Source organism: Diabrotica virgifera, chromosome 4 (assembly GCF_917563875.1).
Source record: "Diabrotica virgifera virgifera chromosome 4, PGI_DIABVI_V3a".
Taxonomy (NCBI): domain Eukaryota; kingdom Metazoa; phylum Arthropoda; class Insecta; order Coleoptera; family Chrysomelidae; genus Diabrotica; species Diabrotica virgifera.
Genome location: NC_065446.1, coordinates 27,445,075 through 27,458,212, shown reverse-complemented (window position 1 = coordinate 27,458,212; position 13,138 = coordinate 27,445,075). Strand labels below are relative to the sequence as shown.

At 31.4% G+C, this 13,138-nt stretch overlaps 2 protein-coding genes across 5 annotated transcripts in view; one reads left to right on the top strand and one right to left on the bottom strand.

Annotated features, from left to right (window-relative positions):
* Positions 1–7,800, top strand: part of LOC114327930 (DNA replication licensing factor MCM4) — a 71,319-nt gene extending 63,519 nt beyond the window's left edge. For 2 of the 4 annotated variants that reach the window (XM_050648050.1, XM_050648053.1), the window contains one exon: positions 2,888–3,102. In XM_050648050.1, the coding sequence (XP_050504007.1) occupies positions 2,888–2,995 (108 nt within the window). In that variant the 3' untranslated portion in view covers positions 2,996–3,102. Of the gene's footprint in view, positions 1–2,887; positions 3,103–5,236; positions 5,452–7,585 lie in introns of those variants that run through there. The other 2 variants (XM_050648052.1, XM_050648051.1) reach the window with 2 other exon arrangements.
* Positions 7,801–9,532: 1,732 nt separating this feature from the next.
* The window catches only part of LOC114327932 (calcium-independent phospholipase A2-gamma), a 31,188-nt gene continuing 27,582 nt past the window's right edge, over positions 9,533–13,138 (bottom strand). Inside the window, exon 7 of the mRNA XM_028276650.2 lies at positions 9,533–9,917. Within this exon, the coding sequence (XP_028132451.1) occupies positions 9,655–9,917 (263 nt within the window). The 3' untranslated portion in view covers positions 9,533–9,654. The remainder of the gene's footprint in view (positions 9,918–13,138) is intronic.

Here is a 13,138-nt window from a genome sequence, read left to right as displayed (position 1 = left end):
ATATTTTGTAAATATTTGAACTATTTTATATTTTTATCGCAACTACAAATTCGAACCGATTGAAAGGAGCACGGAATTTTTCATTACTTATTTTGTGACGAATTCGGGGCAATTCCTTTTCTTTGAATGATATTTTGTAGCGATTGGCAACAACGTCTATTCTGACTTGTGGGAATTCCACGTTTATGACTATCAATCAGCACAACTTTTTTCGGCAATTTAGAACGTTGCTATTCTTATTTTTTTCTCATCGACACATCGTTGGGCAGTTCTGATAGCAGCTGCAGGCAAAAGAAGGATTCAAAACACGCGGTGGAGTGCAAGAGGCGATGCCGTAAATGTGACATGGGATCATTACAAAGACATTCTCGTCACTTTGGAAAAACTTACAGAGGCAGGTGAAAGCTTAAACACTAGGACAAATGCAGGTGCTTTACTAGTTTCGATGCAATCATTTTCCTTTCTTTGTTTTTTGGGCCTATGGCAACCGGTGCTACATGAAGTGAATGATGCACAAAAATATTTACAAACAAGGGCACTTGACATAATATTGTGCGCTCAGAAAGTAAATGCTTTGCAGATGATATTGACAGAGAAAAGAGAGGAATGGGCAAATGGCGCTGTAGGATATGCAAAAATATGTGTGAAGAACTTGGAATTTCCGTAATACCTCGGAGGCGCATAACAAGAAAGCATATTTTTGATGACGGAACTAGAGGTGCTAACTTGTCTTGTGAAAATGAGTTGAGACGAAATCTGTTTTCTTCGTTAGATAGAGTTATTGTAGAAATTCGTGAGCGTTTTCAACAGCTACATAATTTAACGAATAAGTTTGTTTATCTAACGCTGGCTATATTATTAGATCCAGACAACACTGAATGTATAAATGTAGACTACGCATCTGACGAAATTGATGAGCAGAATTTCAAGCTATAAAAACTTCGACTGCGGACTTTCGTTGCTGCTACAGGCAACGAAATTGATTAATGCAGACTCACTTGAATTATTTAAATTTATTGTTAAATCCAAGCTGGAAGATACTCTGCCCAATATTTTAATAATATTCCGAATATTTTTCACAGTTGCTATAAGCAATGCCAGCTGTGAGAGGAGATTTTCAAAATTGAAATTGATTAAAAATTATAAGATCGACAATGAGTACTCTAAGACTAACTAATTTGGCTATTTTGTCTATTGAGCAAAAGGTGTGTGATGCGATAGACATTGACGGTGCAATAAAAGACTGCTCTTAAAAAAGTAGACGTATAAATTTTTAATTGAAGACGGAAGTTTTGTTTTTAATTTTAACAAACACTCGTATTACTTTTCAATAAAGATACATAAAAATATAACATTATAGTATCGTTCTAGTCTAGTTCTAATTAAAAATTGATTTTATTTAATTTTGTCTATCATTAAGGTGTACCTAACCTTAACCCGCCGTTACACGCGTCTTCTATTGTGACGTGGTTGCACGCGTATGAGCGTCGCCCTCACCTACATAAGTTCGACTTATTTCGAGGAAGAATGAATGTCAACATGTATAAATATAAAATGGGTTGTACTCACATATTATAGAAAGTATCGTAAACCAATTTTTTTATTAATTTAACAAAACAAAAGTAAAAATAATATACATAGATCAAAAGCAAGTTTTCTTAATTTTCAATTTCAGCAAGCCACTGAAGAAATTAACGTTCTTTACGCGAATTCATTTTACTAAAAATACAAATTAAAATTAACAACTGTTCTGAAGCTATTTCTTTGTGGTATTTATGTAATTAACTATTAATATTTTGTATTTTGATAACGACGTCCGAGGTGGAATGCGAAACGTCAATAAAATCAATTTTTCAAGTTAAATTGTGGCTTATTTCCCAATTAGAATAGGTAAATTTAAAAATGGGTTCTTAACCAGTGGCGTACCTAGAATTTTCCTCTGGGGGGAGGGGGGTTAGCTTGGGCACCGAAAGTTTTTTGTATTTTTTGTGATAGAAAAGTTACATTTTCCTACTTTCTTTTATATGTGATAGAAAAGTTACATTTTCCTACTTTCTTTTATATATATATTTCTATATGCTCTTGGTGGGAGTTTAACCCCCAAACCGCCCGCTCGGTGTGCCACTGTTCCTAACCTAATCCAAACAATAATATTTTAATTAAACCTACCTAAATATTAAATAAAAACCTAAAAGTTTCTTTAAGATAACAGAAACGTGATTTCACCGTGATTGCACGCGCAGTGAGGAATTCCCTCACTTGAAGAGGGATGTCTCTTCTTTCAACTATCACACAGCACACTGACCGCCTGAAATATTCTATAACTTTTTCATACCCTCTCATGAACCATGCTAAAGGCATTCCTGGGTGCTTAAGGTTATCGTATTAGTTTACACAATTTCATTGGTTATAAACAAATATGGTGAGGGATTCCCTCATAGCGCGTGTAATGGCGGGTTAAGTGATAGGTACCTAAGTTATATAAATGTATCTAATTGGTTAAAGTAAAAGAATTTTTGTATTAATAAACGTGATTGTAAAACTTATGTAAACTTTTTTATTTAAAATCCAACCTGTATAATGCAAAATAATGATGACTGTTCTCGCCGAAAAGTTCTCTATAATTAATGTATGTAATGTATAGTACACAATAAATTAAAATACATAAATAAGAGGGCGTCAAAATTGTCTTCCGCCCCGGGCGGCCGACACTCACGCTACGCCACTGTCTGTTACGTAACACCTTGGACATCCTTCTTGGACCTGCACTAGCCTAGATCTAATTTCACACCTAGGGTAGTAGGATTTAGCGATCATGCCGACAAAAAATGGATATTTTATTGCTGAAATATATTGTTCATTTTCATCATTACTTTCATTTTTGTAGATGATAACCAGAGAACAGTATGAAGATGCCCTTAGAGACCTTCAAGATGATGGATTGATTGTTGTCATGGGAAGAACATTAATACGAATTGTCCGAAATAGAGACTAAGAAGTAAATCTAAAAACAAGTTTTATAATTTTTTTATTTAATATACTTTAGCTGTAGATTTTTTATAATATTAATAATGTATAAGTTATAATAAATATTTTTTTCTACGCTTTTTTTTCTATCTTTAAAGTTCCTCATTACTGATTTCCTGCACTCAAAACGACAGTTAGGATGACAAAAAGTAATAAAAAAATATGAAACAAAATTTTTAAGTAACGCTTTTCTTTAGTTACGAGTGACTAAAATTAAAAACATTATAAAAAACATCAACTAAAAGGCACAAAATAAAAAAAAATCAAACTCGAAGGATTATTCGAAAAAAACTGTAAGACACATTAAATATACAAAAATCTCACACATTCGTTAAAAAATTGAAAAAATCTAACACACAATCGAATAAACGGTTTGAGGATAGATACTTTTCGCGCTTCATGCTTTTCTTTAACGAATGTATTCAATTTTTTAACGAATGTGTGAGATTTTTGTATATTTAATCTGTCATAACAGTTTTTTTCGAATAATCCTTCGAATTTGAATTTTTCTTATTTTTTGCATTTTAGTTGATTTTTTTATATTTTTAATTTTAGTCACTCGTAACTAAAGAGAAGTGTTTCTTAAAAAAAATTTTTCATATTTTTTTATTTTTTACTTTTTAGTCTTACACTTTTTAAACATTAAAATATATTGTCATGTTTAACAAAAGTATGTATATGATAGACACATTTTTTGCATTTATTTCAACATTTGATACATTGTACATTTTCTGTAATTTGTTCATACATTTCTTAAATCAAAATCATGTGTTCGGACGACCACAGCGGCTGACTGTCAGCACAAATCGGCTGAGTGGTCGTATCGAGCGCTGAAGGGAAAGCTTAGTAAATCTCTCAGCGGCTGACTTCCAGCGGTGACGTTTGACAGCTACTGCTGGCTCAGCTGTCCAGCCGCTGTGGTCGTCCGAACGCACCCATTATTTACACCTATTACAGCTTTCCTAGTCTTTCCGCCTCTTCTAATGCTTTACTATTGCACGGTGTAGACCCTGTTAATTTCTCGCAATGCAGTTCTTCGATGCGCAAGCCGTCTAAGGATCGCACTCGGCTCAATGCAACGTAAGCCTGTCCTTCCGCAAACACTTTCACGACAGCGTAGTCAACAGTCGAAATAATTTCAAGTATTAGTTAAAAAATCTTATTATCGCAGGTAATATTTATGCGTCAAATAGTTAGTAATGCGTCAAATAGGTAAATTTAAAAATGGGTTCTTAACCAGTGGCGTACCTAGAATTTTCCTCTGGGGGGAGGGGGGTTAGCTTGGGCACCGAAAGTTTTTTGTATTTTTTGTGATAGAAAAGTTACATTTTCCTACTTTCTTTTATATGTGATAGAAAAGTTACATTTTCCTACTTTCTTTTATATATATATTTCTATATGCTCTTGGTGGGAGTTTAACCCCCAAACCGCCCGCTCGGTGTGCCACTGTTCCTAACCTAATCCAAACAATAATATTTTAATTAAACCTACCTAAATATTAAATAAAAACCTAAAAGTTTCTTTAAGATAACAGAAACGTGATTTCACCGTGATTGCACGCGCAGTGAGGAATTCCCTCACTTGAAGAGGGATGTCTCTTCTTTCAACTATCACACAGCACACTGACCGCCTGAAATATTCTATAACTTTTTCATACCCTCTCATGAACCATGCTAAAGGCATTCCTGGGTGCTTAAGGTTATCGTATTAGTTTACACAATTTCATTGGTTATAAACAAATATGGTGAGGGATTCCCTCATAGCGCGTGTAATGGCGGGTTAAGTGATAGGTACCTAAGTTATATAAATGTATCTAATTGGTTAAAGTAAAAGAATTTTTGTATTAATAAACGTGATTGTAAAACTTATGTAAACTTTTTTATTTAAAATCCAACCTGTATAATGCAAAATAATGATGACTGTTCTCGCCGAAAAGTTCTCTATAATTAATGTATGTAATGTATAGTACACAATAAATTAAAATACATAAATAAGAGGGCGTCAAAATTGTCTTCCGCCCCGGGCGGCCGACACTCACGCTACGCCACTGTCTGTTACGTAACACCTTGGACATCCTTCTTGGACCTGCACTAGCCTAGATCTAATTTCACACCTAGGGTAGTAGGATTTAGCGATCATGCCGACAAAAAATGGATATTTTATTGCTGAAATATATTGTTCATTTTCATCATTACTTTCATTTTTGTAGATGATAACCAGAGAACAGTATGAAGATGCCCTTAGAGACCTTCAAGATGATGGATTGATTGTTGTCATGGGAAGAACATTAATACGAATTGTCCGAAATAGAGACTAAGAAGTAAATCTAAAAACAAGTTTTATAATTTTTTTATTTAATATACTTTAGCTGTAGATTTTTTATAATATTAATAATGTATAAGTTATAATAAATATTTTTTTCTACGCTTTTTTTTCTATCTTTAAAGTTCCTCATTACTGATTTCCTGCACTCAAAACGACAGTTAGGATGACAAAAAGTAATAAAAAAATATGAAACAAAATTTTTAAGTAACGCTTTTCTTTAGTTACGAGTGACTAAAATTAAAAACATTATAAAAAACATCAACTAAAAGGCACAAAATAAAAAAAAATCAAACTCGAAGGATTATTCGAAAAAAACTGTAAGACACATTAAATATACAAAAATCTCACACATTCGTTAAAAAATTGAAAAAATCTAACACACAATCGAATAAACGGTTTGAGGATAGATACTTTTCGCGCTTCATGCTTTTCTTTAACGAATGTATTCAATTTTTTAACGAATGTGTGAGATTTTTGTATATTTAATCTGTCATAACAGTTTTTTTCGAATAATCCTTCGAATTTGAATTTTTCTTATTTTTTGCATTTTAGTTGATTTTTTTATATTTTTAATTTTAGTCACTCGTAACTAAAGAGAAGTGTTTCTTAAAAAAAATTTTTCATATTTTTTTATTTTTTACTTTTTAGTCTTACACTTTTTAAACATTAAAATATATTGTCATGTTTAACAAAAGTATGTATATGATAGACACATTTTTTGCATTTATTTCAACATTTGATACATTGTACATTTTCTGTAATTTGTTCATACATTTCTTAAATCAAAATCATGTGTTCGGACGACCACAGCGGCTGACTGTCAGCACAAATCGGCTGAGTGGTCGTATCGAGCGCTGAAGGGAAAGCTTAGTAAATCTCTCAGCGGCTGACTTCCAGCGGTGACGTTTGACAGCTACTGCTGGCTCAGCTGTCCAGCCGCTGTGGTCGTCCGAACGCACCCATTATTTACACCTATTACAGCTTTCCTAGTCTTTCCGCCTCTTCTAATGCTTTACTATTGCACGGTGTAGACCCTGTTAATTTCTCGCAATGCAGTTCTTCGATGCGCAAGCCGTCTAAGGATCGCACTCGGCTCAATGCAACGTAAGCCTGTCCTTCCGCAAACACTTTCACGACAGCGTAGTCAACAGTCGAAATAATTTCAAGTATTAGTTAAAAAATCTTATTATCGCAGGTAATATTTATGCGTCAAATAGTTAGTAATGCGTCAAATAGGTAAATTTAAAAATGGGTTCTTAACCAGTGGCGTACCTAGAATTTTCCTCTGGGGGGAGGGGGGTTAGCTTGGGCACCGAAAGTTTTTTGTATTTTTTGTGATAGAAAAGTTACATTTTCCTACTTTCTTTTATATGTGATAGAAAAGTTACATTTTCCTACTTTCTTTTATATATATATTTCTATATGCTCTTGGTGGGAGTTTAACCCCCAAACCGCCCGCTCGGTGTGCCACTGTTCCTAACCTAATCCAAACAATAATATTTTAATTAAACCTACCTAAATATTAAATAAAAACCTAAAAGTTTCTTTAAGATAACAGAAACGTGATTTCACCGTGATTGCACGCGCAGTGAGGAATTCCCTCACTTGAAGAGGGATGTCTCTTCTTTCAACTATCACACAGCACACTGACCGCCTGAAATATTCTATAACTTTTTCATACCCTCTCATGAACCATGCTAAAGGCATTCCTGGGTGCTTAAGGTTATCGTATTAGTTTACACAATTTCATTGGTTATAAACAAATATGGTGAGGGATTCCCTCATAGCGCGTGTAATGGCGGGTTAAGTGATAGGTACCTAAGTTATATAAATGTATCTAATTGGTTAAAGTAAAAGAATTTTTGTATTAATAAACGTGATTGTAAAACTTATGTAAACTTTTTTATTTAAAATCCAACCTGTATAATGCAAAATAATGATGACTGTTCTCGCCGAAAAGTTCTCTATAATTAATGTATGTAATGTATAGTACACAATAAATTAAAATACATAAATAAGAGGGCGTCAAAATTGTCTTCCGCCCCGGGCGGCCGACACTCACGCTACGCCACTGTCTGTTACGTAACACCTTGGACATCCTTCTTGGACCTGCACTAGCCTAGATCTAATTTCACACCTAGGGTAGTAGGATTTAGCGATCATGCCGACAAAAAATGGATATTTTATTGCTGAAATATATTGTTCATTTTCATCATTACTTTCATTTTTGTAGATGATAACCAGAGAACAGTATGAAGATGCCCTTAGAGACCTTCAAGATGATGGATTGATTGTTGTCATGGGAAGAACATTAATACGAATTGTCCGAAATAGAGACTAAGAAGTAAATCTAAAAACAAGTTTTATAATTTTTTTATTTAATATACTTTAGCTGTAGATTTTTTATAATATTAATAATGTATAAGTTATAATAAATATTTTTTTCTACGCTTTTTTTTCTATCTTTAAAGTTCCTCATTACTGATTTCCTGCACCCTGCACTGATTTCCTGCACTGGACCCTTAATTGCACGATGTCACATGATAACATTCACAGCACATAGGTCACAGAAACACAGTTGTTTATAAATGACCGTTGAATATGTTAAAGGGTTCGTAACAAACTTTGAATTAATACGCCAAAACGAATTCTAATGTTAATTGTAGCACGAAACGTCTCTACCGGTGGTTTTTCTAAGACTGGGTTGAAAACACGAATTTTTTTAATTCGAGTTTTGGTTGAAGTTTTGGTTCGTATCGTATTGTATAAAAAATTACATTTTTTTTTCAAAATAACTTAAAAATTATTAGTAATACCAAAAATCTCAAACAGTAATAAAATGTACATTTTGCTTCTGAATATTTTGGATTTTTTTGTTTTCCTGGTAGACCAAATTTGGTTATGCTATGACTGTTCAAAATTTGGATAAACTCGTGATTAGTGACTCGTTCAAGCCATTTTAACTACAGCCTTTTCAAAAACAAGCACTTTGAACCGATGAAACTTACAGATCATATAAAGAATACATAAGCAAAGTAACTTGTGACGCGGTAATGATTAATTTTATTTGGGATGCTAATTAGGGGGTGATTTTCGCGGTTTTTTTACCAAAAAATAAAAGCGACCAACAATATTTTGAGCGTAACTCACTTTTAATGTTGGAAGTTTAAAAAAAAACAAAAATAAACCTTTTTTTAAACGCTTAAAAAAAAGAATGTGTGTGTACTTTGTACGCACGTAAGAAGTTATACTTCCATTATATGATTTCAACGAAATAAATATACTTTAAACAGTTTATTTCTATTTTATTTAAATATTAAACTAATTTTGATACTTTCAAAAAATTTTTATTAAAACAATACCAAAAATTAAAAAAAAAAACGCGGGACTTTTCGATCTCTAGTCGAATGCTCTACCAATGACCTACCACGGCTCTGTATACATTGCTTCTCGGACATAATTACAATCACTGTGACAAATAGATCAAGTGAAGTATAAAATAAAAATGTTTTAATAGGTAATACACCCTCTTACTCCCAAAGAAGACAAATCCAAAGACACTAAAATTATAATAAATATATTTACTAAAAACACTAATATATTCGTTTTGCACCTTATTTGAGTTGATACATATCTACATAAATTGATAGATTTAGCAACTAAGTCCATACTGTCTGTGTGCGCAGAATAATAATTCACTCTGAATCGCGCCTAAAGAAGTATAACTTCAAAAATTTGTAATGAGTTTTCCATGAAAAGTGCTCCGTTTTTTGGTTATTTCACGTTGAAATATTCGATTTGAAATTTGACACGAAGAAGAACCTACTTTCGATTAGCTACAACTCTGCTTCTACTGGGTCAACAGACTTCATGCATACAATACACCCTTTGTTTTTTCAATTTTTTTTAAGCTATATTTTCTGGGATATAAAATTGTAACCTTTCTCTTATAACAATAGACAATTTCAACTACCTATTCCCAAATTTTCATCCTTCCTTTATTTTTTTGGAGGTTTTCGTAAAGTTTTGTGTTCCTTGATCGGATGGGGCTATTAGTCATATTCTTCATCCTTTTCAATAAGTACATGGTCGATCAGGTTGATTACTTTTCCATTTGGAGATTCCCATGTGCCCTTATTGTGCTCTTATATAGGTAAAAATCAGAAGTAAAGAAGACAAATTCCGTGTTTGATTATTTATTTACAGATTGTTATAAAAACGGATATGATATTTAATACTTAAAAATCACAGTTTGTTTAGTCAACTAGAATAAAATAAATATTTTGGTTCACTTATAATATCTTAAAACATGTTAATACCATGCATTTCTTTTCTCAAGCTAAGCCAATCCATGGTTTTCTGAGTAACACTTTTTTTCTGATTTAAAGCTTTAGCAGCATCGTGAAATTTATCTTCGTTGCGTCTGAGGTACATCAGAGCGTCTCTCTTTAACTGTTCTAACTTGTTTGGATCGATTTCGGCAATGTCCAGCATCTCTGTCAGATATGGGTTAAACCGGTAATAAACATTGGTAGGTAGAAGGTCTGATAGCATTGTGTGCACTCCTGTAACAAAGTAATATTTTATAAAACAAAAATAAATGAGTAAAAATGCTATTGCTGATATAAGGCTAGATAGTCCAGAGAAATAAGGATTTTCTCAGGACACTCAAATATCCAGGCAGCTGACTACATTTTTAGTTATTGTAGACCCATAGGAAGAAAACCTACCTGTTTCCTGCCTAGAGTTCGCGTCCGTTTTTTAAATAATTAACAATTTAGAGCAAAAACGCGATTTTTTAAATTTTTTGCACCTTATTAAAAAGCTAAATAGTTTACATAAAATTACAACATTTGATTTTTTAGAACATTGAAAAAGCTTTAAAATGGTGATTTTTAAATGTTACAAAGTCAATTTGTTGCTTCGCAAATTGCAAAATAAATGAAAATCGATATTTGTTAATAACTTTTACTAAATTTAACTTAGGGGGGTTTCACCCAAAGTTGGGTATTGGGGTACTTAACAAACCCTCAAAATTTGAGACCGATCCATTAATTAGTTTAAAAGTTATTCTATTTTTTTATCTCAGAGACCTTTGTTTTGCAATAACATAAGACAGAAAATAATGAAAATAAGGCAATTATGCGTATGCCAAATGGAAGTAGCAGAGTGATACTATCAACATGTATTAAGTAAAATTTTTGAAATTGTGTAGTTTATAAACATTTAGAATAACTTAAAAAATATTGTCCGTAGAAAAAATCCTTTTATACACTCGAAAAGCTAGTATTTTAACACGAATTTTTAAATAAAAAAATTTAGCCTAGGTTCACTTGGGCCAAAGTTAGCCATGTGTTTTTTTAATTCGCAGCTAATTTGTCTATAATAATTAAGGAATCTCATTTATGCCATTTGTGTTTTCTGTTAAAAAATTTGCACAAACATTGTACCTTCACAGGACCCTCTACGAATTTTCAAAAATTTAGTTCAAATAGTTACTAGGGGAAACCTACAAATCCACCGAGTTCAAATACCGAAAAAGCAATTTAAAACTTAATACAATTTTCTGTATCTCCGGATCTACTCAATGGATTTTGTCCTTTCTTTTTTTAACTTGTATGTAATTTCTACGTACATTACAAATATGCAATTTGTTTATAAATTTATTAATTAATAAAAAGTCTAATTTGTTTAAACAATTCTTGAAAAAATAATTGATTTCCAAAAATCTATTCTTTTAATCATAGTATCATTAATGATCGTAAAAAAAAGTTAAGTACATTTTAATAAATAAATTATTTTTATTAAATAATTTATTATTGAAGATAATTTATTTATTAAAGTATACTTTAACTTTTTCTATGATTAATAATCATAGTAGGTATGATTAAAAAATAGATTTTTGGAAAAAAAATATTTTTTCAAAAATTGTTTAAACAAATTAGACTGTTTATTAATTAAAAAATGTCGAGACAAATTGCAGATTTGTAATGTACACAAAAAGTACATACAAATTAAAAAAAGACAGATCACAATCCATTGAGTAGGTCCCGAGATATAGAAAATGATAGTAGTTTTAAGTTGCTTTTTTAGTTTTTGGACTCGTAGATTTGTCGGTTCCCCCTCACTTACCACGAGTAGTCACCATTTGAACTACATTTTTAAAAATTCGTGTAAAATACCAGCTTTTCGAATATGTAAAATGATTTTTTCTACGGACAATATTTTTAAAGTTATGCTAAATGTTTAGACTACCAAATTTCAAAAATTTGGCATTAGGATTTTTGACTAATTTAGATATTTTTTTTATCATTTTTTAAGAGGCTACAGTAGCGATCAACAGGTAGCAACAAACGCGTTCCAAGATTGCGGCTCTAATTTTGAATATTTTGTCGAGATATTTGGCACACATATGCGTAATATAATAAAGAATGGCGGTACAGAGCCCAATTTCAGAAATATGTTAGTGCGTGGAAATTACTCTATAACTAAATAAAATATTGAAAAAAGGAGCCTGTACCGTCATTAAGAAGAAAAAAAAAACTTTCTTCAAATAAACTTTTTTATCCCATGCCTAGATTTTGTGTAATCTTGGAACTACTAAAATTTTTTATTTCTAACAAGAAATCGAACATATTATAACTAAATAACTAATTAGGCAACATAGAGAAATTATCACTGTCATTTTGACAAACCTGCGTCAGATTTTCTCTAATCCGTTCTGTCATCTTTATCGATATCTGTTCAGTGTGTTAATTTAAGAATTCGTTTTTGTTGTTTCATAGGAAAGTAGTGTTTATTGATAATTAATTTATTATATATTTGTTGTTGTTGTATAAGTTGTTGGCCTCTTTGAAAGAATAGATTGTTGTTAATTGTGAGTTTTAGTTATATGTAGGTATTGGCCTCTTTGAAAGAATAGATTGTTGTTAATTGTGAGTTTTAGTTATATGTAGGTAGGTAAGTATATTTTAAGTAAAAATATTTCGAATTCTAATGCGAGTATATAAAGTTTTAGGAGGATTTTTTATTCTAAAAATATTATCAATAGTTTAACAAAATGGAAAAAGTAAATCAAACCAAAAATAAAGTGAAACCTTCCAAGAAAAAGTCCATTAAAAACCGTGCCAAAATTATGTGAAAATTGAAATTTGTTTCGCTTCACAACAAAAAATGATTATTTATTATTGTTTTAATATTAGATATTTTATACAAATGCCTATATTAACATAAAATTTTCACTCATTTTGGTTTATTTTTATAAATATCTATTTATTAATAATAAAATCGTTTTCTATTACTTCCATTTAACGCGACTATGATATTGTCAAAATATTAATCTTAGATAATGCCAAAGATCACCACTGTTGCCAAAGTTTATGATACTATCTCCCGAAGTTATATTTTGTTGCTACCTGTTGATCGCTACTGTTTACTCTTAATATATTTTGATAGTACCACTTTTATTTGGCATACGCAGAATTGCCCTATCTTCATTATTTTCTGTCTTATATTATTGCAAAATAAAGGTATCTGGGATAAACAATTAGAATAACTTTCAAACTAATTAATGGACCGGTCTCAAATATTGAGGGTTTGTTAATTACCCCAATGCCCAACTTTGGGTAAAACACTAAAGTTCTAATTTAGTTTTAGTACAAGTTATTAACAAATAACGATTTTCACTTATTTTGCAGTTTGCGAAGCAACAAATTAACTTTTTGACCTTCAAAAATTTTAAAGGTTTTTCAATGTTCTAAAAAATTAAATTTTGTAATTTTATGTC